We start from the raw sequence: 26,004 nt of genomic DNA on the forward strand, positions 1-26,004 counted from the left end.
CCCTGTGCTAGTCACATCCTCCTCCACCTCCTCTGCTGACCTCATTGACTGGCTGACTGTGGGTTGACAGTAAGTGGGATCTCCAACCTCGTCATCATCACCCTGTGTGTTCTCACACCCATCGTCCTCAGAGCCAACCTCTTCCTGCCCTGACCGAAAAGTCAAGTTGTCGCTCCAATCAGGTATTTGAGTCTCATCATCGTCTTCATCATTGTCTCCACCAACAGGAGTTACAGTTTGGGAACGAGGGTCTACATTATGCCCAGAACCTACTTCATCTGGTCCTGGAACCGACTCATAAAGATTCTGGCATCAGTGCAGATCATTTCCTCATCTGGATTAACAGAAGCTCTGGAGCAGACCTCCGTTTCCCAGGCTATAGTATGAGTAAACAGCTGTGCAGACTCAACCATCTGTGTTACCCCATACTCAGACGGGCAGCTGGAGACTTGGGAGCTGTGAGGAAGCAAGTGCGATTGGGGTGACACCTCTGAGGACTGGAGTATTTGTGATGTTGAAGTTGAGGTGGAGGAGAGCCCACTTGAAGGAGCACTTGATATCCGTTGAAGCACCTCATGTTTTTGTGCCTCATCTGGAATTTGTAGCGATGGGTGTGTCGGTAAGAAAGGGATCGTATCACATTGTCCACGAAAAGAAGTAGACATCTTAGTTTGGCTGGAACCTGGTCTTTCTTCTGCAGATGTTCCCCCACCGCGGGGGGGCTCGACCCACCAGCAGACAGGCACCAGTATTGGGGGAGGGGGGCTGGCCATCAGGGTCCACCGCGGCTCTGGCACAAACCCGGCGACACGGAGGTCGCACGGGCAGGAACGGACTGGCCGTGTCGGCTTGGCACTCCAGCGTAGTCCCTCTGCCCGCTCGCTCCCGTAACCTCAAAGGGATGCGCAAGCGGCTTTTCTTCCCAGGGCTGATCCCTGCCCAGCAGGAATGTGGGGGAGCTCAGGTCGGCCTTCCACTGTACTCCCTTACCTCCCTTACCTTTCCTTCTTCCGTTCTCCATCTAACCCCTCAGCTCTGTGGTGTCCGCTCACCCTCCAGCTCTCTCCTTCTCACAGGTGGACTATCGCGTGTATTCACACTGTGGCGAATCTTTTGGGCCCAGGCATAAGAAGTTGTCGAGGTAATGGATAATATGTGCCCCCTTAGAAACGTCCATTGCAACCCATTCGAGGAAGCAACTAAATGCCTCAAATAGTGAGCAGGATCTGGAGCACCCCATGGGCAAACAACGATCTACATAGTATGCTCCTTCCCAGAAGCAGCCCAATAGGTGGACACTATTCGGAGGCACAGGTAGTAAGTAACTGGAACGCCGCATCAATGTCTGTTTTGGCCATTAGGGTGACCCTTCCCAACTTCTTGATCCGCCTGATTGCCTTGTCAAAGGATGTACAGTATATACTACTGTACTTGGTTCCGCGTCAATGTTGTCGTTTACGGACCTGCCCCTTGGATATGACAAATGGTGGATTAGTCCGAATGTATTGGGTTCCGTTTTTGGCACAACTCACAGCAGGGATACCACTACGTCTTGTAAGGAAAGTGTTCTGAATGGAAACGCCATTCTACCTAAAGATATTTCTTTTTTTAATTTTCTTGTCACGACGTCTGGGTGTTGGTAGGCTGATTTTAGATTTTTACTCCAGCCTTTCTTGATTTTAGAAGGGCATGACATGCCTATATCTGTGTCTCCCCCTCCTTTTACTCCTCCACCTCTTTTCTTTTCGCATGACTATATGTACTTGCCACTTTTCCATGTGTTAGTTGTGTCTTCTGAACAGTTTTTCAGCTTTTGGACACCTTTTAAATGTTTTCTATGTGTTTTCTATGTGTTTCTATGTGTTTTTGTTTGCTTGCCATTGGTTTTAACGGTGTTCAAAGGTGTTCGACGAATAGTTTGACGAACAGTTCGGCGAACATACGGGTGTTCGACGAACCGAACTCGAACACTACGGGGGTGGCTCAACACTAATCTTTGGTTCCAACCACTGTGTCTTTGTGTGACGCAGAAAAGGTGAACGGATGGACTCTACATGCCTGGTTCCCACCGTGAAGCATGGAGGAGGAGGTGTGATGGGTTGGGGGTGCTTTGCTGGTGACACTGTTCTGGATTTATTCAAAATTGAAGGCATACTGAACCAGCATGGCTACCACAGCATCTTGCAGCGGCATGCTATTCCATCCTGTTTGTGTTTAGCTGGACCATCATTTATTTTCAATAGGACAATGACCCCAAACACACCTCCAGGCTGTGTAAGGCCTATTTGACCAAGAAGGAGAGTGATGGGGTGCTACGCTAGATGACCTGGCCTCCACAGTCAGCAGACCTGAACCTAATCGAGATGGTTTGGGATGAGCTAGACCGCAGAGTGAAGGCAAAAGGGCCAACAAGTGCTAAGCATCTCTGGGAACTCCTTCAAGATTGTTGGAAGACCATTTCCGGTGACTACCTCTTGAAGCTCATCAAGAGAATGCCAAGAGTGTGCAAAGCAGTCATCAAAGCAAAAGGTGGCTACTTTGAAGAACCTCGAATATAAGACATATTTTCAGTTGTTTCACACTTTTTTGTTAAGTATATAATTCCACATGTGTTAATTCATAGTTTTGATGCCTTCCGTGTGAATGTACAATTTTCATAGTCATGAAAATACAGAAAAATCTTTAAATGAGAAGGTGTGTCCAAACTTTTGGTCTGTACTGTATATTAGTTTACATATATGATTTATTAATACACGGTATTTATTGACAAAAGTAGCTAAGCGTTGTAAGGTTACAAAATGATAAAGGTATAATAGCACTGGCGCTTAGTCTAAATAACCGATCTTTTAAATGATTTCCTGCTGCTGTTTGGTATGGCAACTTCCAATTGTTGCTTAAAGGGGTTTTCCCACAAACAAAAGTTCATTTTATTCAAAGGATCCTTTAATAATAACTTCTACAATTGGATGTGTTTAAATAAAATGTTCCTGTGCTGAGATAATCTTATAGATGTGCTCCTGCTGTCTACTGTGTAATGGCTGTGTCTCACCGTGCTGGAACCTGGTCTGAACATACCACAGCCAGACAGGGGAGGAAGAAAAAGAGTATATAGTCAGGGCAGAATGGGATCGCAGCTGATTCTTTTTGTGAGGTAAAACATTTCCCTGCCTGTTTTTAAACAATGTTTTACTTCAAAGAAATAATCATTTACGATCCACTGCTGTAATGTCTGTATACTCTTTTTCTCCTCCCCTGACCAGGAGATGTGGTATAATCAAACCATGTTCCTGCACTGTCAGACTCAGCCATTACACAGTACACAGCAAGGGCACATTTATAAGATTATTTCAGCACAGGAACATTTAATTTAAATACATCCAAATGTGGAAGTTATTATTATTACAAGATCTATTGAATAAAATTAACTTTTGTTTGTGGGAAAATTAGTTAACCCCTTTAAAGCCCATGACGTACTATTCCGTACCTGCGCCCTGGGCTTTAAGAGGCTGGTACGGAATAGTACATCATGGCGATCACGTGCGCACACAGGCTGTGCGGGCGCGATCGCCGCCGGGTGTCAACTGATTGTCACAGCTGACACCCGGTACTATGTGCAGGGCGCAGTCCCGCACTGCTCCCGACACATTAACCCCCGCAACGCTGCGATCGAAGTCGATCGCAGCATTGCGGTGGCTAAGGGGAGGTGATCGGGATACTCACTTTCTCTTCCGGCCTCCAGCGCTGTCTGCCGCGGCTTCCCGGGTGTTGCCATGATGACCCGATGTCGTCATGACAACATCCAGGTCACCAGACAGCAGGAAGATTTTTTGGTCATGCGCAGTGTCTGACCAAACAATCTTCTCACTGTGCAGCGCTGACTGCCTGCATGGCACAGGGATGCTGCTTCATCCCTATGTTATGCAGGCGATCAGAATAAAAAAAGTGAAAGTCTCATAGTGGGACAAAGTAAAAAAGTTAAAAAAAACTGTAAGAAAGTGAAAAAAAAATTTAAAAAAATTTGAAAAATCTAAAAAAAAAAATAATAATCCACGAAAAATAAAAATATAATGTACCCATCAATAAATATTATTATGAAAAAAAAAAACAATAAAAGTACACATATTTGGTATCGCCGCATCCGGAACGACCTGACCGATAAAATTGTCCCACTAGTTAAGCCCTTCAGTGAACACGGTAAAAAATAAAAATAAGAAACAAAGCAAAAAAACAATGCTTTATCATCATGCTGCAAAACAAAAAATACAATAACACGCGATCAAAAAGACGAATGGTACCGCTGAAAACGTCATCTTGTCCCACAAAAAACAAGCTGCCATACAGCACAATCATCTGAAAAATCAAAAAGTTATAGCTCTCAGAATAAAGCGATGCAAAAAAATAATTTTTTGTATAAAATAGCTTTTATTGTGTAAAAGCGCCAAAACACAGAACAACTATATAAGTGTTGTACCGCTGTAAACGTACTGACCCGAAAAATAATGCTGCCTTATCAATTTTACCACATGCAGAGTAGAATAAAAACATTTAAAAAAAAACAATTCCTGAATTGTTGGTGTTTGTTTATTCTGCCTCCCAAAAGCTGGAATAGAAAGCGATCAAAAAATGTCATGTGCCTGAAAATGGCACCAATAACAAAAGTCAACTCATCCCGCAAAAAACAAGCTGTCACATGACTCTGTCGGCCACGAGCGATCCCCGCATGTTTTTTTGGGGGTGTCTAATAACCGTGAAACATGCGGGCGGGGACTCGAGCATTTCACTTGAGCACCCGTGATACATGGTGCATACCTGAGTACACGATGCAAACTCAAGTAGTGAGCACTTGCGCTCAAGACTAATGACAACTTATTCAATATGATGACCTAATGTTATCAAATTCTGTGTCGTACCTCTGGGTTCAAAATGTTCACTATACCCCTTGATAAAATCCTTGAGGTGTGTAGTTTCCAAAATGGGGTCAAATGGCGCTCCTTCCCTTCCAAACCCTGCCGCGTGCCCAAACAGTGGTTTTTACCCACATATGGGGTATCTGCTAACTCAGGAGAAACTGCACAACAAACTGCATAGTGCAATTTCTTCTGTTACCCTTATGAAAATGCAAAAGTGGGGGCTGAAAAACATTTTTGTGGGAAAAATGTAAAAATTTTATTTTTACGGCTCAATGTTATAAACTTCTGTGAAGCACCTGGGGGTTCAAGGTGCTCACCACACATCTAGATAAGTTCCCTGAGGGGTCTAGTTTCCAAAATGGTGTCACTTGTGGGGGGTTTCCACTGTTTAGGCACATCAGGGGCTCCCCAAATGCAACATGGCATCCGCTAATTATTCAAGCAAATTTTACATTCAAAAAGTCAAATGGCGCTCCTTCCCTTCCGAACCCTGTCGCGCACCCAAACAGTGGTTTTTACCAACATATTGGGTATCTGCGTGCCCAGGGGAAATTGCACAACAAATTTTTGGGTCCATTTTTTCCTGTTACCCCTGTGAAAATAAAAAAATTGTGCCTAAAGTAACATTTTTGTGAAATAAGTTAAATATTAATTTTTTTCTTCCACATTCCAAAAATTCCTGTGAAGCACCTGAAGGGTTAATAAACTTCTTGAATGTGGTTTTGAGCACCTTGAGGGGTGTAGTTTTTAGAATGGTGTCACTTTTGGGTATTTTCTGTCATAAAGACCCCTCAAAGTGACTTTAAATATGATGTGGTCCCTAAAAAAATGGTTTTGTAAATTTTGTTGGAAAAATGAGAAATCACTGGTCAACTTTTAACCCTTATAACTCCCCAATAAAAAAAAAATTTGGTTCCAAAATTGTGCTGATGTAAAGTAAACATGTTGGAAATGTTATTTATTAATTATTTTGTGTGACATATCTCTCTGATTTAAGGGCATAAAAATTCAAATTTTGAAAATTGCAAAATTTTCAAAATTTTTGCCAAATTTCCATTTTTTTCACAAATAAACGCAAGAAAAGAAATTTGCAAGGGTCTATTTGCAAGCTTGCTGTACAGGTAATCCTCCTTACATGAGCTGAGAGGAGTAGTAGTCCTTTCTCTCTCCTTCTGTCATTTGTATATGGTGAGTAAGCAGTTAGTCAATACCAATTCCTTTGCTTAGGTATACAATGCACTAACCTATAGTGAAGGTGATGGAGATTGAGTCATCGTTCCTCTTGCTTGTTGTAAAGGTAAATGGATGTGATGCTGCTCACTTGCAGTTTGGTCGCTCCGTGATCTAGGTGGCGCCCCGGCTGGTGGCGCAAATAGACCCTCAATCAAAATCACTATCATTTAACCCACTCAAACAGAGTGCGGGATAAATTTATAGCACACGGAAAAGGAAGAAAATAAGACTGCTAGTCCTCTGAGCGTATAGACTACCACTCCCCTGTGTGGGGGAGAGTAGGTGCCTGTGTGGGGGAGAGTAGGTGCCACGGAAATAAGATCATCCACAAGGAAATAAGACCATCCGTGCAGGCAGACTCACACTGCATTAGGACACACTACCTTTTGGCTGGTTAATACTTATGCAGCCAGCAATATGGTGTACAGTAGAGTCTTACCTGCCTACTCAAATAAATCAGATTACAGTGTCTGAATGGATTACAAGTATTAAAGCGTTGTAAGGTTAACTACCTGATGAGAATACGTTTTATTGATGGATTGAGTTGAATATAGTCTTTGATGATCTGTGTGTTCAACAAAACTTATTTTTGGAATCTTGGGATAATAGGTCTACTGAAGAGGAGTAGAGAGACTGTCCGACAATCTATCCTACATTCTCCAGAATCACACTAAAATCAGGGCATTGAGGTAATCAGGCTTGGAAATAAATGTAAACTGTGTCCCAAATATTCCCAGAGTTTCTCTACTATTGTATAGTCATTCACATACCAGGGGTTGTACAGGAACAATAAAATGTTTTATGTGCACTTGTACTATTATTTGGCAGGTTTACATTCATTTTATTATTGGCTCTTATGTTATATATGACCTATGCTTGTTTGAATAATGAGACCTACACACAGTACATTTTCCCATTCTAGAATTTGAAACTCATTTAATAAGATCTGATTTCAGAACACTGTAAATAAAGTGTAATTTGCTTATTTAATAGTAAACTGTATATTTATTGAGGTTTGCTGTTTCTGATCAGTTAAAATTAATCAGGACGTGAACTGCTAAGCAACAAAATGCTTGTTGGAATGTCATTACATAAAGTTTCAAAAATATCACTAGCCCATTTCCAGGTATTCATGGAACAAACTATCCTAGAACTGAATCCATAAACACTTCTTCGGAGAGAAATCTCAATGGTTTTGGGGGTAGCAAATCCATCAAGAGGAGAATGAGATGCTGTCATTGGTAACAAATTGACAAATTGTCACTTTGTAAATTAGACCAAAATGTTTTTATGGATAATGTAACTACAACTACCATAAATGTCATGCTTGGGGAATGTTCTTCAGCGAAGAAATTATAGGGTAGATAGAACTGGTAACAGTACTTAAGTGTATTTATCTACAGTTAAGTATCTTTTTATGGGTAAAGCAGAGCAAGTTTTATTACACTGTTTTTGCCCGCTAAAGAGATATTTTGGAAGCAAAAAGAAACTACTTGGGATTATAAAAAGTAAAGATAGCGTGATAGAATAAATCCATATTTTTTATTGAAGACACCCCATGACACAAAAGATAAAAAACATACAAGACAAGATTAAAATAACATGAATGTAATAAAGGGAAAGGCAGAGGAACAGCAGCATGAAATAGTATATGTGAAATGCTGGGTCAAAGAAAGATAAGTGTACAAAAGTGCACAGAAAGTGACTGATGCAGTAATAGTAATGAAAATGATATGCCAGAGTGTATAACTAGGTAAATAATGAAAAGCAAGGGTACAATGCCTGAATAGACATAAGGAAAGTTACTGACCCGGGTTCATGTTTGGAGCTGTGTCTGCGCTGCCCCCTCACTCCAACGCGTGTTTCACACAAGCTTCTTCAGGGAGTGAATAAAGAGATATTTTGCCTTTGAATTATCCATTTTCTTTCTTAAAGTTTTTCTTCCTTAATTATTTTTATTTTTATGCAAAATCATTACAAATGATTACAAATTTCTTGATCCCACTTTGATTTAGCCTTAAGGCTAGTATCTTGAGTAGAATGTTCCATTAGTATTTGGAATATTTTATAATTTAAACCTCAAGTGTAATATTTTAATCCCTTCTCCCAAATATTCCAAGGTTTGACTAACCAAATATTGCATCTCTAAGTTTTAAAAAGTGAAAATAGGTTGTGTGCTTTATCATAAATGTTGAACGGATTTTAGTGTCCCTCCTAAATTAATTAAATAAATATTAACCCAATATCAATCCCAAAATTGCCTATCATCTAACAATAATGTGGTAGATTAATATTTCCCCACATACAGTGCCTTGAAAAATTATTCATACCCCATGAAATTTTCCACATTTTCTTCACGTTACATGCAGAAACGTAACTTTTTTATTGGGATTTTATGTGATATACCAACACATAGTAGTAAATATTTGTAAAGTATAAAGGGAATGATGCGTGGTTTTCTAAATATTTTAAAGATATAAAACCTAAAAATTGCCACACACATTTTGTATTCAGCCCCCTTGAGAAAATGGTTTGTATGACCACCTATCTCTTCAATTGCTGCTGCAAGTCTTTTGGGGTATCTCTACCAGATTTTCACATTTAGAGGCTGAAATTTTTGCCCAAACTTCTTTGCAAACTAGCTCTAGCTCAGTGAGTATGGATAGAGGAGTCTGTGGACAGAAATTTTCAAGCCTTGACTCAGATTCTCAATGAAATTTAGGTCTGTACTTTGACTTGGCCATTCAAACACATGAATATGCTTTGATCTAAACCATTGCATTGTAGCTCTAGCAGTATGTTCATGGTCGGTTTCCTGTTGGAAGGTGAACTACGCCCCAGCCTCAAGTCTTTTTCAGCCTCTAACAGATTTTCCTACATGATTGCCCAGCATTTGGCTCCATCTATCTTCCCATCAACTCTGACCAGCTTCTCTGTACCTGCTGAAGAAAAGCATTCCCAAAGCATGATTCTGTCACCACCATGTTTGACGGTGGGGATGGTGTTTTCAAGGTGACATGCAGTGTTAGTTTTCCACCACACACATTTTGCATTTAGCCCAAAAAGTTTTACGTTGGTCTCTAATGACCAGAGCACCTTCTTCCACATGCCATGTAAGGAACACAATAGCATGTGGAAGAACAAGTTGCTTCAAATTTGGCTACCATTATGGATCACATTGCTCAATAGTTTATACGTTATATTTTTAATTTGTATTTGCTTCTACTCTTACAAATATGGTTTGATTCTTATTTTGCTCACCATATGCAGGTATGTGATTCTTATGAGAACTTGTAAATGCTGATTTGAATAAACACATTAGGCCTTAAAAGGGATATCCAGAACCTTGTGAAAAACTAAAAAACGTCCCTAAACACTAACAGGCAGGTAATTTCTACCTACCTGCCTGTTGTGCCCGGCGCCATGTGCCCGGTATTCAGCAGCCTCTTCTGATGTCACGTCAACAGAGTGGCTGCTTCTTTTCTGCTCCGCTCTGTTGATGGGGCGGGACTTCGACATCATTCTCATTGACAGACAGATTCCCGCTGCCTAACTGGGAAGAACCGACTGTCAATCAGAATGATGTCGGAAGCCATGCTCCGTCGACAGAGCAGGGTGGAAAAGAAGCAGCCGCTCTGTCAATGTGACATCAGCAGAGGCAGCTGAATCCCCGGCAGAATTGGTCTGTGACCGCTCTGTCCCGACGATGAACAGCGCTGGGCACAACAGGCAGGTAGGTAGCAACTATCTGCCTGTTAGTGCTTAGGCACATTTTTAGTTTTTCACAAAGTCCCAGATATACCCATTAAATATCAAAGCTGTCAAGTCTCAAAGAAAAACTTTATTTACTGCGCATAGCAAACAATCACAACAAAGCTTATTTTGGCAAAGCAGTTTAAATAATGAATGCTAAGTTCTGATTAGTTTCTATAGACAACAAACAGTTTTTCTTTCAGTTTCTCCTAAATCTACCCAATGTCACTATGACAACACAAAACTTGTTAGAAATCAGTACCAGAAATCTCAAAATGTCTCAGTAGTAAATTTCAAGCATTTTACAGAAACCTACTGAACTGTTGCTATTTTATTCATTTTTTAGTCTAGATGTAAAAGCCTTTATGAAGCACACTGGTCCAAAAACACTGCATTTCCAGAAGAGGTCAGAATCTTGGCATAACATCATATAAATTTGCAAAATTCAGTTTATTTGATGGAACTTTGAGGAACTTAGATATTTTCATGTGATTGTGGAATTGCTTATATTTCTCCTACTAAAACATAAAACAAGCCAGCCACTCTCCTCCCACCTGCTCTCCCTCTCCCTGCTTCTTCTAACTGCTGCCGACAAACTCCTGTCGCTTACTTCATCTTTTGGACTTACTCAGTTGTCCTCCTCAGCCACCCACACAGACGGACATACATTGGATCTTGTCTTCACTCGACTCTGCTCCCTATCTAACCTCACAACCTGCCCTCTCCCCCTAGCTGACCATAATCTACTCAGGTTCTCATCCCTGTCCTCCTCACCTGCCACCCATGTCCAGCAACTAGCACACCCCCACTGAAACCTTGCACATCTAGACACTCACACACTCTCTGACTCTATTCTACCACTGGCAACCATATCTTCACTCCACAACACAGACAGCGCAACTGCTTTCTACAATGCCACTCTCGCATCAGCTATTGACTCGGTCGACTCTCTCATGCATGGCAGAGTGCGATGAATCAATAGACAACCCTGGCACAATAACCTCACTAAAAAGCTTCGGCAAGTGTCCAGGGTTGCAGAGCAGTGTTGGAAGAAAACACATTCTCAAGATGACTTCACTGCATTCGAACAAGCAACACTTGCATTCAAATCAGCCCTCACCTCTGCTAAACAGGCCTACTTTACATCCCTCATATCTTCCTCATCCTACAACCCCAAACAGTTATTCAACACTTTTAACTCCCTCCTCCATCCGCCACTGCCCCCTCTGACCTCCCTAATCTCTGCTGAGGACTTTGCACACACTTAAAAAATAAGAATGCCCAAACAAGGCAAGTCTTTATTGTTCGACCACCACATCCCCTTTGTATACCAGACCAATGCCCTTATCCCATAACCTCCCTCTCCAACATCATTGAAGGAGAGCTTGCTCGTCTTCTCTCCATATCACACCTAATCACTTGTGCACTTAACCCAATCCCATCCCACCTCCTCCCCAACTTCACCACATTTATCCCAAACTTAACCCATCTATCACTAACTTCTGGTACCTTCCCCTCTGCTTTCAAACATGCCACAATCACACCTATCCTTAAAAAGCCATCCGTCGACCCAACCGCTATATCCAGCTATCGCCCCATATCGCTGCTCCCATTCGCCTTCAAACTCCTTGAACAGCATGTTCACGCTGAAATTTCCTCTAACCTCTCATCTAACTCGCTCTTTGACAACCTACAATCTGGCTTCCATCCCCACCATTCCATTGAAACTGTCCTGACCAAAATTTCTAACGACTTACTTACAGCCAAAGCTAACAGACAATTCTCTATACTCCTCCTTCTTGACCAGTCCTCTGCCTTCGACACAGTTGACCACTGCCTCCTGCTACAGATCTTCTCTTTCTTTGGCATCAAAGAACTCGCCCTATCCTGGATCTCCTCATACCTTTCCAACTGCACATTTAGCGTCTCCCAATCCCACACTATCTACTCATCCTGCTCTCTCTCTGTTGGAGTCCCTCAAGGCTCCATCCTAGAACTCCTACTCTTCATCATCTATACCCTTGGCCAGGGACAACTCATAAAATCCCATGGTTTCCAGTACCATCTGTACGCTGATGATACTCAAATCTACCTCTCTGGCCCAGACGTCACTTCTCTGCTGTCCAGAATCCCGGAGTGCCTATCAGCCATATCCACCTTCTTCTCCTCCCGCTTCCTCAAGCTCAATGTGGACAAATCTGAACTTATTATCTTTCCGCCATCTCACGTATCTTGCCCTCCTAATCTATTTATCACAATAAATGACATCACTCTTTCTCCTGTACCGGAAATCCGCTGCCTCAGAGTAACCTTCGACTCTGCCCTGTCCTTCAAACCGCACATCCAACTATCACCACCTCCTGTTGCCTCCAGCTTAAAATATTTCCAGAATACGTCCTTTCCTAAACCCTCAATCTACTAAAATGCTTGTGCATGCCCTGATCATCTCCCACCTCTACCTCTGCAACATCCTCCTCTATGATCTACCTGCTAATACTCTCACACCTCTCCAGTCTGTCCTTAGCTTTGCTGCCCGACTAGTTCATCTCCCTCCTCGCTACTCCTCTGCTTCCCCCCTTTGCAAATCCCTAACACTGACCTACAAAGCCATCCATAACCTTTGTCCTCCATACAACTCCGAACTAATCTCCCGATATCTTCCCTCAGGTAATCTCCGGTCCTCCCAAGACCTCCTTCTCTCCTCCACACTTATTTGTTCCTCACCCAATCGCCTTCAAGACTTCTCCCGAATATCCCCCATCCTCTGGAATTCTGTGCCTCAACACGTCTGATTAGCCACCACATTCGGATCCTTCAGATAGAACCTGAAAACCCTTCTCTTCAAGAAAACTTACAACCTGCAATGACCATGCTGCCACCTCAACACCACCAGATCTACTGCAACCCTCCCAGCCTACTGTCTCCTTCCCCATCATCCTGTAGAATGTAAGCCCACAAGGGCAGAGTCCTCTTCCCCCTATACCAGTCTATCATTGTTAGTTTGTTAACTGTAAGTGATATCTGTATTTTGTATGTAACCCCTTCTCATGTACAGCACCATGGAATCAATGGTGCTATATAAATAAATAACAATAATAATTTGTAGGAATACAACTTGATGTATGAAGAAGAGAGTATTACATCTGTATTGAAGTCATTGGGGTTTGCTGGTTAATTATTATTGGTGTGTATTCAGTATGTACAGTACTTTAGCACAACATGCAGATACATACTGTATGTTAAAGGAGGTTTCTAAAAGCAATGTCAGATATGCAACACAGTCTTTAATGAACATCTACTCACACTGAGAACATGGAAGATGAGTGGGTGAATTAGTTTATATCCATAATTAAATAATATTATATTGATACAACCAATACCACAATTTGCAGGTATTTAACCCTTCAAAGAACATTGCATCAAGACTATGGTTGACACGAGCAAGGTACAGGTTTTTCTCTTTATGGGAAAGAGCTAAATTGCATACCCTTTTTCCATTGAGTACTGCAATAAGCTTTCATACACAGTTGCTGTAGTTAAAGAGGACCTTTCATTTGTTTTTGTTTTTATTTTAATTGAGTACCTCATCCACTTGGGGCTACCGTACTGATTCTGGAACAGTTTTTATTTTTCTTCTGTGCCCCTCTGTTTCAAAGTTATACCCACTGGCAATAAAAATGCAAATTTTCCCTTCAACCATCTTAGCTTATACCACATAAATTTTCTGTGGGTGTGTCATTTTTTTTTTTATTGGCCAGCATCACAGAAGAAAAAGCACACACCCACTGAGAAGTTCAGTGATATATGTCCAGCTATATAAAGGGAAAATTTGCACCATTTTTACTAGGGAGATAACTTTGGAAAGGAGAGATACAGAAGATAAAGAAAAAGTGTTTCAGAATTAGTAGAGCAGCACCAATTGAATGAGATACTCAGTTTCATTTAAAAATATGTGAAAGGTCCTCTTTCAGGGGAGTATGTTCCCCTAAAGGCTAGAGTAAGTGGTGAATGTAACACTTATGTGACGGAGAGAAAGGAGAAGCTTCACCACACCTATGGACAGGATGGGCAGTGTACATATTCATTCAACATAATACCATAAATTATATAACAACATGCAAGGTCATTGGCACCTCATTTATAGGGAGTGTTACTAAATATTCTATTCATGGACAGAACTCATAAATGATCTATGATGTTTAAATAATTCTGAGTATAAATTGTATTTTTTTTTATAAAATAACACATTGGAAACAAATGTATCTCTTTTCAGTAGTTTTATTGAAAAAACGCCTCTTTTTTTCAGAAATAAATAAAAATATAAGGCAGTGAAATTCACAATTTGCAGTTAAAAATCTTGAAATAGCAAATCTATTTTCATAGTCTTCAAACTGCTTTGAGAACTAAGAAACTAAGAAACTTTGAGAACATTATATTCTGAAAATTGTCCATACTAAATATATAGTACATATATGCAATTTCATTTTCTGCAGGATCGACTGCAAGTTGACATAAATGTAACTGTTAATGTGTCTACAATATAATCCTGAACCTAATGGGCACAGTATATTTAGCTATGTAAAAAGTTTTCTGGATGCTTAAAGGTAGGCAGAGTATAAAAGCATTATATCCCAGGCTTTGGATGGGAGGGCTAATGACGGAACAGATGGTATGGCTTCTTGGGTAGAAATATGGTTTTATGTAGGGTACATGCAACATTGTTCAGACACAAAGCTGCTTGGAAGTTTGTTCCTGGTTTTGGTTTGTACTATGTAACATTGCAATAAAATTATCATCTTTATTCACACATTAGGCAATCGACACTGCAAGCACAACCTATTTTACACGCAATTATAGAGAGCATCAGACAAGAAGCCGCATGTGGTTCATATGATGAGATCTACTTGCTGTAGCACTCACAGAAAATGGCTTGTGTACATATATGTAAGTGCATTTCATGACTGAAGTATCCTGAAGTGACTTGTGGAAATATCCAATCTGCTTACTTTGCATGTATCTGCCGATCAAGGTCAGAAGTGAATGACACACATAGTAAACAAAATACAAAACTATTTATGATTTCTCTACATTCTTTCTTAAGGATCTTCTCCACCGCATATGTTCAGCATATTCATGATGGTCATAGTCCTCATCCTCTGATCTTTCTTGCGGCATTGGGACTACGTAAGGTTGATTGTCAGGCTCAACGGCTCCACTTTCAGGTTGATAAGGTTCTAGTTGAAAATATTTGTCCGATTGAACAAGACAATTATCTTATAACATTGATTCAAAGGAACAGTAAATATAATTTGGCTTTGATTGTTTAGGGTAGTTAATTGTCAGACTTTATATATGCATATATATATATATGTACAATTCACATACATATTTATGTATGTACGTTGTATATGTATATATATGCATGTAAATATATATATTTATATGTATGGATACATACATAAATACATATATCTATCTATATATAGATAGGTATATGTATATATCTATATAGATATATATATACCTATATATCTATATATATACATATATCTATAGATATAAATATATGCATATATATATCATATGGACAATTAACAATATTAGAAATGTTAAACAGTTAAAACTATTAGAATTATGCACCAGTTAAAATCAGTGTACTATAAATCAGTTCAGGGTTATTAAAAAGATCAGAGATTTTACTGAAAGGTATACATTGTGCCATGATATATCTTTCAGATTGTTATACCTGTAATAATTTAATGAGAATTGTTTTGTGACTTGCCCTAATATGACATAATAAATAATGGTATATATTATGATAAAAGCATACACTAGATCTGTGCCTGATAAGGAATAACATTGTAAAGTTCATAAAGGATTAGGGGGTCAATGGTTATTCTAGCAGACAGCAAGCAGCAGGCTTTAATGTATTAGCTCATGGTAAAAAAATGTTAACTGATTTTAGTGGATATGATCCCATACAAATCATTTACAAGCCACAATTAGTTTATTATTTACATACATCATTTCTATTTCCTTATGTTAAATCTCTCTATATAGGGTTACCTCAGATACAGTAGTTAGTAGTTATAATGACCTCTTGTGTAACTGAGGCCCTATGTCTTTCATATATTTGACATGACTTTTTCACTACAGAAAGCAAACAGACTTTGTAAGTTCACATCGCTGTCTTGGATCCCATTGGAATGCTGTTAGTATAAAGAACAGTTTCCCTTTTAAATGATGGCAGTATAGGTCATTAGCTATATCCATGGTGAAATTTCCCAAAAGAATCATTTCAGATTAAGTACGTGCGCAAACATCTCAGAAACAGGATTTTCATGAATTCAAACTGTAAGCAGCACTGGAGGCTTAGAAAATGTGTTAGCCGGAACCTGAAACAGGTCAAAGATGAGGTTAGTATTTAAAAGTAAGAGATGAAAATACATTGTCTTCCTCCTATACATTGCTACAGACTGTACAATCTATTATTGTCCACTTTTTTATCTCCTGTGTAGTTTAATTTTATTGGTTTCAGGCATTTCTCTATGAACAGTTAAAAAAATGAAAATGTCTTAATTATTTTTTGAGACCTATAATCAGTTTTGCTCGAATAGCCATGGGCCCTGCAACCCAATGGGCGATGACATCTGACCAGGAATTGCCTAGCTGATGGTCAAAAATAAAAACTATAGAGTCCATGGAGTATGTAAGTATGCATTCTGTTAAATGGATGTTAATCTGGGGTAAAAGGTTCTACAGTATTTATTCTATTATTTGTTAAAAAGAATCAGTCATCAAGATTTTGCTTCTGAGAGCAGCATAATATAGAGACAGAGATCCTGAGTCCAGCTATGTGTCACTTACTGGGCTGTTTGCTGTAGTTTTGATAAAATCATTGCTTTTTCTGCTGAAGATCTACCAGTTCTCTGAATGCTAAGCTCTGTATAACCCCGCCCACACCACTGATTGACAGCTGTGTACACTATGCATAGGCACAAAGCTGCCAATCTGTGGTAGGGGCGGGGTTACACAGAGCTCATGAACATGGAGGACTGTTTGGCAGCAGGTTTACCAGTGATAATCACCTGGTGATAAAACAGTGATTTCATCAAAACTACTTTAAGCAGACCAGTAAGCGATACATTGCTGGAATCAGGGCCTCTTCGCTTACATTATGCTGCTTCAACATTAAGTGGCAACATTTCCCTTTAAGTGATAATACCCTGGAGAATAAAATCATAAACTAGATTTTGTTTCGGATTTACAGTACAGTCTACTGTATTCCTAGAACACCAGATGCAGTGTATATTTTACAGTGTATATTACATATTTAATCTAAAATGAAATATGTAATTTTTGGCAGATATTTATGAACTGAATTATCCTAGTAGTTCAGGGATAATGTACACGTTCTTAACAGTTGTATGAATATTCTTTTATGCTTATAAGCAGACAATTATGGAAGACTTTGCAGATTAGAACAGAAATACATATTCTTGTTTTAACCATGTTAGTAAAAATAGCATTAATTTTTTTACAGGAATATTAGCTTATAGAAAGTACTGAAATTATATATTTGCTTGCGTACCTGGATATCCTTGACCGTTGTAAGGAATGCTTGCACATAGCGATGCATCACAGTAGCCAGTTGGACCTGTTGGACCTCTTACGCCATGGTTACCTGGGCGACCAGGAGGACCTGGTGGCCCTGAAGAGCCTTGAGATCCTGGTGGTCCTGTCCTAGAGTCACCTGGTGGTCCTGATTTTGAAGAAAGAAATATAAAACCATTTGAGGTTTGTTTTCTATTGTTTTAAAGCACAACTAATAATACATTTGGCTCACAAACTGTCTAGACATGAGTACAATGTAAAGACAAAAAAATTAAATTTGACATATGTTTCTAATGAAGGAACCAAAAATTAAGGTTGCTGACTATGATTCTCTAAGCTTTGCAATGCGTGTAACATATACACTGCCTATTTTGTGTAAAATATGAATTGGCAAGATACAATTGATTTAACAATATCAGTGAATTCTCAGGTTTGTTTCCACCGCTAAGATGTAATAATAACCTCCGGGGAAACTACTACATTTGAAAGCACTGAATTTCAATTAAAATTTAGAAGTGCATCAACTATGCTACTCTGTGGCCCAGGGACAGATGAAGTAATGTTGTTTTTGGAGCAATCATTATTATGGTAAGCTAAAATGTAAATCTTGAACCAAGTGAGGATAAAATAGTTGCAAGCTTGTACATGTTGTAATGAAAAAATCATGTTTCAACTAGAGAATAAAATACAGAAACAACCAAAAAACTGTTTCTGGAGCCAAGTCTCCAGCCTACAATCAGTCAATATGGTGAGGAACAGATTAGAGCGCTGCAAATTTGGATTGTAGGACTATTTGTAATCCAGTATTTCATCCTGTAACATCATAATAGCATGATAGGAAATGTGGATTTAGGATTAACAATACAAATCTTTCTCCACAAAGTTGAATAGTTGCTTTCATCGACTATTACACCTGTAGCCAAATTTTTAATTTGCAAGCAAATAATACATATAATATTCATTTTTAAACAAGTTTTATTTGATTTACGCTAACTAGGAGAAAACAGGCTAAAGCACCACTCCAGTATTTTATTTTTTTTCAGTGCTGGAGTGGTGCTTCTAATCTAAGGTCCCTGACCCTAGTCATATACTTACCCGCCACCATCTTGACTTTTTATCGGCACTGCTATGGTCCCAAGTCGCCATTTTTGGACCGGCTAGCCAGAAGTCAAGAGTAATGGTCCCAAGCTCTCAATGCAAGTCTACGAGAGCCAGAATGAGGATCTCATAGACTAGCATTGAAAGGTAACCTCCAGCTTGCTCAAACAAATACTGGAGCAATTTGGCAGGTCACAAACTGCCGGAGACCGGCAGGTGCAGCGGCGATAGAAGATGAATAAGTAGTGAGGTGTACTTATATTAGAAGCACCACTCCAGAGCTACAATAGAAAAAATGCTTGAGTGGTGCTTTAAAAAGAAAATGAATAACTAATTTCCAAAACTCCACTATAGGGGCTAAAGTAAGTCAATTAAAGGTTGAAAGTTCACCTAATATACAGAGCAGTAAAACAGAAAAGTTTTTAGAACATACTTCATCTTCTCTGTTCACTGCTCCAGAAAACATTTGAGTCAGAACTCCCCCATTATCCCCTAACATAGACCATTTGCACCAACTTACTACATATTAGCTCTCCCTAGCAGTGATGTTACATTATGATCCTACCAATATTGTTGGACATACATTCTCTATTTTTCCCCGGCCATCGTTTTTGTAACATCATAGTGTATAAACGGTGCAATATTTGAAAAACCTTATAAGAAGGCTTGATTTTACTATAATAGGATTTTTTTTTATCAGTGGATGTTATTATTTTGCGTAAATGGTCATTTTAGACTAAAGTAATGATGAAAAGAAATTAAATATCTTAGATTGGGGAAAATATTTATGTTTTAGAAGATATTTTGTAACCTAAAGTACCCTATCTTTGTATTTAACCAGGGCAGTTAGTATCATAATGCCCCTAAATGAAAAAACTGTATACAGCATATATACCAACCTGGAGGTCCGGAAAGCCCTCTGGGTCCTTGAGATCCAATTCCAGGGTTGCCTCTCTCTCCCTTTTCTCCTGGTAAGCCTAAACAAGGTGTGCAAGGAGAAAGAATGACTGTGTTTTCTGCAATGTTGACATTTCAGCTATCGTTATATGTTTTCTTAACCATAGTAATATTTTCACAAAAAATAGACCTTTTTTTAGTTTTTTAGAATGATAAAAATGTATGTAACAATGAAGAACTTTAATTTCACATATAAACCCACCTCTTTCTCCAGGTGGTCCTTGAAGACCAGGTGTTCCTGGGAATCCAGAACTGCCAGAAGATCCAGGTTCTCCTCTCGATCCAGCATTGCCTGGTGGGCCTGGTGGACCTGGAGGTCCTGGTTGATTACGATTGGAATAATAGTCATTTGGAATCTGGTTCAGCATTTGATTGAATCTGCTCATTTGATCTAAAAAAATAAAAATGTAACATCAGTTGTAAGCAGTGACTTTTGGCTCATGTTTTACTTTTCCAATAAAGCATAACTTAGTTTGAAACACTGGGATCTCTTGGAAATAATGCTTAGAAGCTAAAAATCAAACATCAGCAGACTTTGTGTATTTACAAATGTATAATGTAGGTGTTCTGAGAGCATGTGAGCAGAGCACTCCCTGAAGAAAACTATAATGAAAACATTTAGGTAGGCATGGTACAAAGCGTAGTCTGGGATATTACTCAGAGGGATATTTGGCAGGCTAGGTGGGCCTAGTGCTTATCTGTCTTAAGCTTTCATTCAGACTTTCTGGCACTGAAAGTCTTGCGGTGTTGCAGGAAAGTAATCATTAGTCAATAATCTTGACAGTCTACTGTTAACACAAAAAGAAATCTTATTTGCTTTCTTAGTATCAAGTTCCATAATGCAGCATATACCTGTTGAGCTATGCAGAAAAGTGGAAAGGGATAATTATATAGCACAGAGATCAGTAAGAAAAAGTCTTCTTACTGAATATATGAGTTCTGCATCTTTGATTCTTGAATTTTCAAAATTTGCAGTATTTCAAATTGCATACTTAAACATTTTAATGAATTCAGCAAAATATAATACATATCAATGGCCAATTTAATATTATGTTGCAAATGACTTTAAAATAGTAATACTAATCACACAACCCTTTATTGACAAACTTATGTGTGCACATCTCCAGATGTCAAAATTTGCAAACATAGAAGTAGTGGATAAATGCATCATGATTTTCAATGGGTTAACTTCGTTGTAGCATGAGATGTTTTAATTGCTTTAAACAGTCAGAAAAGCAAGTTAATTGCAAACTTGCTTATTTTCATGCCATCTGCTGTCTTTCTCCTTCAATGAGAGCTTTTATCTTTTATAGTGTAATGCTCTTTTCCATGGCCTCCAGACCCAGGAATAAAGTGTTCAGTAGTTACATTCCAGGAAAGAGGTTGACTCCTAACATACTTCTAACATACCAGCCCCTTCTTTCCAGCCCACTGATTTCTATAGAGCAGTTAGCTGCTTACCTCACTCTTTTCTGAAAAGATGCCCTGTTATGTCTGTGTGTAATAATAATAATCTTTTTATTTATATAGTGCCAACATATTCTGCAGCGTTTTACAATTCAGACAATTTACAGACATTATTGTCACTGGCCCCATTGGGGCTAACAATCTACATCCCCTATCAGTATGTCTTTGGAGTGTAGGAGGAAACCGAAGAACCCGGAGGAAACCCACACAAACACAGGGAGAACATACAAACTCCTTGCAGATGTTGTCCTTGGTGGGATTTGAACCCAGGACCCCAGTGCTGCAAGGCTGCAGTGCTAACTACTGGCCACCGTGCTGTAAATATAGTAAAAACAGCACACACAAACCAGAACAAACACCTGTCTGAATGTGTTACAGCAGAACTTGTGCTGAGCTTTACAGTTCTACTAATACTAAAGTTCAAGTTTCACCAAGCTGTGACTCAAAGAGGAGTGCCCGCCCTGTCCGAAACCAGGAGGTAAGGGGACTGTGAGGAGACAGCACAGTTGTGTGCTGCTCAAGAAACAACTTGAAAATACCCTTTAAAGAAACAAAATTAAGGGAAAAATACTTTGCTCAATAACAACTGTCCTTTAGTAAGGGAATGATCACTAATATAATAATATATAATGTATAATATATAGTTCTTATATAGTGTGAGTAATACATTGGTATCATGCAATGGTCAAACAATTCATATGTAATGGATGTACTAAAGAAAAAAAAGATTCTGTATAATTAGAATGCTTTTCATTTAAACCTGTTTATTCTCAGCTTAAGGGTCCAGTGGGCGGTCCTAATGAGTGTGAATAGACAGATGGCCTGATGGACTCCTAAACAGAATTGCTACGTTCTCTATTGACAAGTCATAAACATGATCCTTTAAGGCACTTCTAATCTGCTTAAACCAGCAGCTTCATACAGAAGACCAGTCTGATGTAAATTTCTAGCTCTGGCTATTGTATTATATATTGTATTAGTCTTAGTACTACTGTTCAAAAATGTATACAATAGCTCCCGAACACGTTTCACATAGTACAGCGGTCTTTAAGGGAACTAGGGGCTATTATATTCATTCATACCTATCAATGCCAAAAATTCTAAATTGTAACTAACTATGAACAAGGTAATTGTGTGAACTTACTGTTTATCATCTGTTCACAAACTTGTCGTGCAACCGACCTCATCATATTCTGGGAAGCCATATCGCCCTTCAAGTCAAAAAGCAATAATCAGATAATGCATATAAAGCAGATACTGTATATTAAACTTAGCAATACTATACAGTAAGTAAAAGATACTAGTCAATGGGAGAAGTTTTGATAGTTGAGTTTGGCTGAGAGTAAATATTTTAGACCAAATGTACCCTATGCAAGCAAACTGCTTCCCCATTAGACAACCCCTCAGAAGAGCCTAAAATCAGCCAAATACAACATGGCCCATTTCTAACATGCAAATATCATCTTTAGTAACCAAGCACCTAGGAAGTAGTGCAAGACTGATACATATATTCAATCTATTTACTTACCCTTTCACCCTTGTCTCCTTTCTGTCCTGAAGGACCCTGTGAAGAAATTGCACTCGATTATACTTACTGAAATAAATAAAAGTTTATATATATATATTGTTTTTTATCCAGGCACCTCACTTATTTTTTACTAACTGGTGTAATTTTGCTTTATCCAGATCTTTAGAGGTTATTAACAGCTGCTGATAAAATGCCCACCAATAAATCTACTATATTTGCTTTCATTAAAGTTGACCCCAAGCAGACAGATTTTTATCTGCTATAGAGTAAGCTAACAGATTTATTGAAAAATGGAGCAAGTATTTGTGCACTCCAGTATAATGTGTACAGGTCATGAAACAGTGAATCAGCAGGTTGGAGCTATGTGATATTAGGACATGCCTTCTGGCCATCACAGCCATTATTTAAACTGATTAAGTTAAATGCCGACCATAAAACTCATGTTCATTCGCATTAATCCCTCAATTATTCCATCATGTCTACTTTCCTATTTGATAAATGCTGAATAATCAACCTTTAAACTGAAACACAGAAACATCTGCAAACCACCCTTATTAATTTGATGTTACCCTTTTATCCTGGCATGCCAATGTTCGCAAGAATTTAATATACCACAATAATTAAAACCAGTAGTGAACATCAAAGTCAATACATTTTTGAACAACAATGCCATCTCCCCACATAATACTTGGCAGCATATTTCTATCTGAAGAATAGTAGAGAGTGGCTTATTTTATCCTCTCGCCTCCACACAGAGTATTCCCTGCATGGTTCAATCCAGTAACACAAATAAAATCTTTAATACGGTGAAGTCTCTCTGATCTTTTATCCGAAAAGTAGGATGAGCTTTTATGTTTAAAGGCTTTCGACTTCCCAATATTTCAGCTTTAATGTGACAACACAAGCACCCTTTCTTTTCGGATACAATCTCCTTTCACAATCTACTAGCTTTTAAGTTAGCTTTAGTTCCAACTTGAAATCCTTTACTCATGGGTGTAGTCTACTCTGCTTAGGCTTTGTTCACATTTTTAGCTTCCATTTAATTTATATGCCAGGGAAGTTTACCAATTTATACGTTAAACAAAGGCTGTGAGGAATACCTAACAGTGGCATCCGTCTTCCATAGCCTGTAAAAGCAGCCTACTAACAGATATGTCATGTGCTTTTCAAAACTTTTTTTTCATGTATCTAATAAACGAATGCAATAATCGCCTATGGAAATAGATGTCATTGTTAGGCATACATTGAATGCATTCATCATCCATTGGCATCCATTAAACAGATACATTATGAAAACTTATTGAAAATCTCATTAAGAATAGATAATCGGATGCTTTTGACACATGGTATACACTGCGTTCTTTCACCCAAAGATTATAATATCCATTTATTGGATATTTTTACAGGATTCTGTATATGAAACAGCGTAGTCTACTCTGTATTTGATGCTTCCACTTACGCTGACATACACTGGCCTGACAAATGCCCCAAACATACTCTTTTAGCCTTTGTTAGGCTAATGTAACAGTACAGACATGTTTGGAATAAATGCAGTGAGCATTCCTAGTGAAAATACTAAACACAGGGCAAAAACGAAGTGTAAAACCAGCCTTAAATAAAAGCAGGTCACTTTCTCCAACAAAATCAACACTGTCATCTTCTACTGCAAATCATAGAATTGTACACAAGATTCAAGAAATCTAAAAACTCACAACAAGAATATGCCATCATTCTTGTACATCAAAAGTTGGGGAAAATTACTGAGCTTTTATCTGTGAGTAAACTCAAATTGACAAGCTTCACTATGACCTATTCAGTTAAAAAAAAATCATTATAAATTATATCAAAATATTGTTTCTTCCTGTGAAGCACTTTTTTTTTTTACCAAAACTGATGTCTCATTAACCACCGTCTCATTTTAGTTATTACACCAAGGGAAAATTGTCCACAAGAGATTGGATATCACTTATTCTAAATGACATATAATTTAAGGAAGGAGGCAGCAATGAAACTCCGGCACATTTTAGTAAATGTGCTGATCTAGCTCTTAGTATTTACACAGCATAAAACTATATATTTTGGCAGATGATTTTGGTGCCGTTTCAAATGGAAAATGATTACCTCAAATTCCAACAATCAACTACTGCAACTGTTAAAATGATGTACCAAAGAATTATACTTCCAAAAGTTTGGCTTTCCATTAAGATGTTTATTAAGCTACAAAATAAGATCTGATATTTGTTCTCAATCAGCAGAAATTTTTTTTGCTTACGGGTAAACCATTATCTCCTTGTTTTCCGGGCATTCCACTTGGACCTGGTGCTCCCTGAACTCCTGGTGCTCCCTGCAAAGTAAGATGGCACATTTGATACAGGTTGCTACTGAAAATATTATCATATCTTTATAAACGGAATTGTCACGGGTCTTCCACATGAGCAGCCTGCTTGATCATATTTCTTGCACCAGCAGATGCTTTCACTCTACAGTGTAATTCAGCTGCCACAATGGCATTCGAAGTGTGTAAGGAGGAGGTAATACTCTAGCATTGTACAATCTGGTAGAATTGTGTGACGTTATACCACTTACCACTGGCCCAGGTGGACCTCTGGGTCCGACAGGCCCATCCTTGCCAGTAAAACCCTAATTAAGAAAACAAAAAAAAATTCTGTTAGATAAAGATGTAAAAATGCAATGTAAAGGAAATCTACATTACATCTACTAAATGGAAATCCATCACATGTTGATCACTGTTTGTATTGTACTTAAGAATGTGTTGTAAAAGGGAACAAAAAAATGAAAAAAATAGCTTGAGATGGCAAAATGTGACATCACTTTGCACTGTACGCCTCACTCTTGCATGAGCTTTTAACATAATGCATATTTTTCCCTTACTTGCTGACCTAATGTTTAATAAGCGTAATGGCTTCAACTTAAAGGGGTTGTTCAAGATTTTTTTTATGTCTTGTCATGGGCTGTGCCAGGTATTGCAGTTCAGCATCATCTACTTAATGGAGTTGCGCAGACACATATGTGTCACTGTTTCTGGCTAAAAAACAGACCCTTTTTTTAACTTTTGCAACTCTTTTTATTACTCATTTATAAGATTAAAACACTCTGACAAAGCTTAGAATCATGATAGAAGATATACCATGAAGGTTAATTTTTGTTGAAAACAATGCAAACAAAAATGACTGGATACACATTACATTAATGTTAAATGGTTGGGCTTTTATCCTAAGTCATGTGACAAGGCTCGTTAAAGGGTCGATATTGACTTTTAAGATTGCTACTTCCAGTAGGAAGAGCTAGAGTTCTAGTCCTCTTGTTTTCTGAAGAGGCAATTTGCATATTAATGTTAAAGGAACACATTGAAGAGAGCAACTGACTTCTTCCGCTAATCGATTATGATGGAGAAAAACAGGCAATTTAAATTTCAGATCCTTC

The 26,004-nt window shown here is 38.7% G+C and overlaps 1 protein-coding gene across 3 annotated transcripts in view; it reads right to left on the reverse strand.

The window, feature by feature from the left end:
• Positions 1–14,158: 14,158 nt before the first annotated feature.
• Positions 14,159–26,004, reverse strand: part of COL12A1 (collagen type XII alpha 1 chain) — a 175,574-nt gene continuing 163,728 nt past the window's right edge. For 2 of the 3 annotated variants that reach the window (XM_073675570.1, XM_073675573.1), the window contains 8 exons: positions 25,147–25,200; positions 24,833–24,904; positions 22,561–22,596; positions 22,177–22,243; positions 19,768–19,956; positions 19,508–19,585; positions 17,488–17,658; positions 14,159–15,130 (listed from right to left, as the gene is read on the reverse strand). In XM_073675570.1, the coding sequence (XP_073531671.1) occupies positions 14,970–15,130; positions 17,488–17,658; positions 19,508–19,585; positions 19,768–19,956; positions 22,177–22,243; positions 22,561–22,596; positions 24,833–24,904; positions 25,147–25,200 (828 nt within the window). In that variant the 3' untranslated portion in view covers positions 14,159–14,969. Of the gene's footprint in view, positions 16,292–17,487; positions 17,659–19,507; positions 19,586–19,767; positions 19,957–22,176; positions 22,244–22,560; positions 22,597–24,832; positions 24,905–25,146; positions 25,201–26,004 lie in introns of all 3 variants that reach the window. The other variant, XM_073675572.1, reaches the window with a different exon arrangement.

The sequence above is a fragment of the Phyllobates terribilis genome, unplaced genomic scaffold (assembly GCF_046119375.1).
Source record: "Phyllobates terribilis strain yellow unplaced genomic scaffold, ASM4611937v1 Scaffold_3__8_contigs__length_932513732, whole genome shotgun sequence".
NCBI lineage: Eukaryota > Metazoa > Chordata > Amphibia > Anura > Dendrobatidae > Phyllobates > Phyllobates terribilis.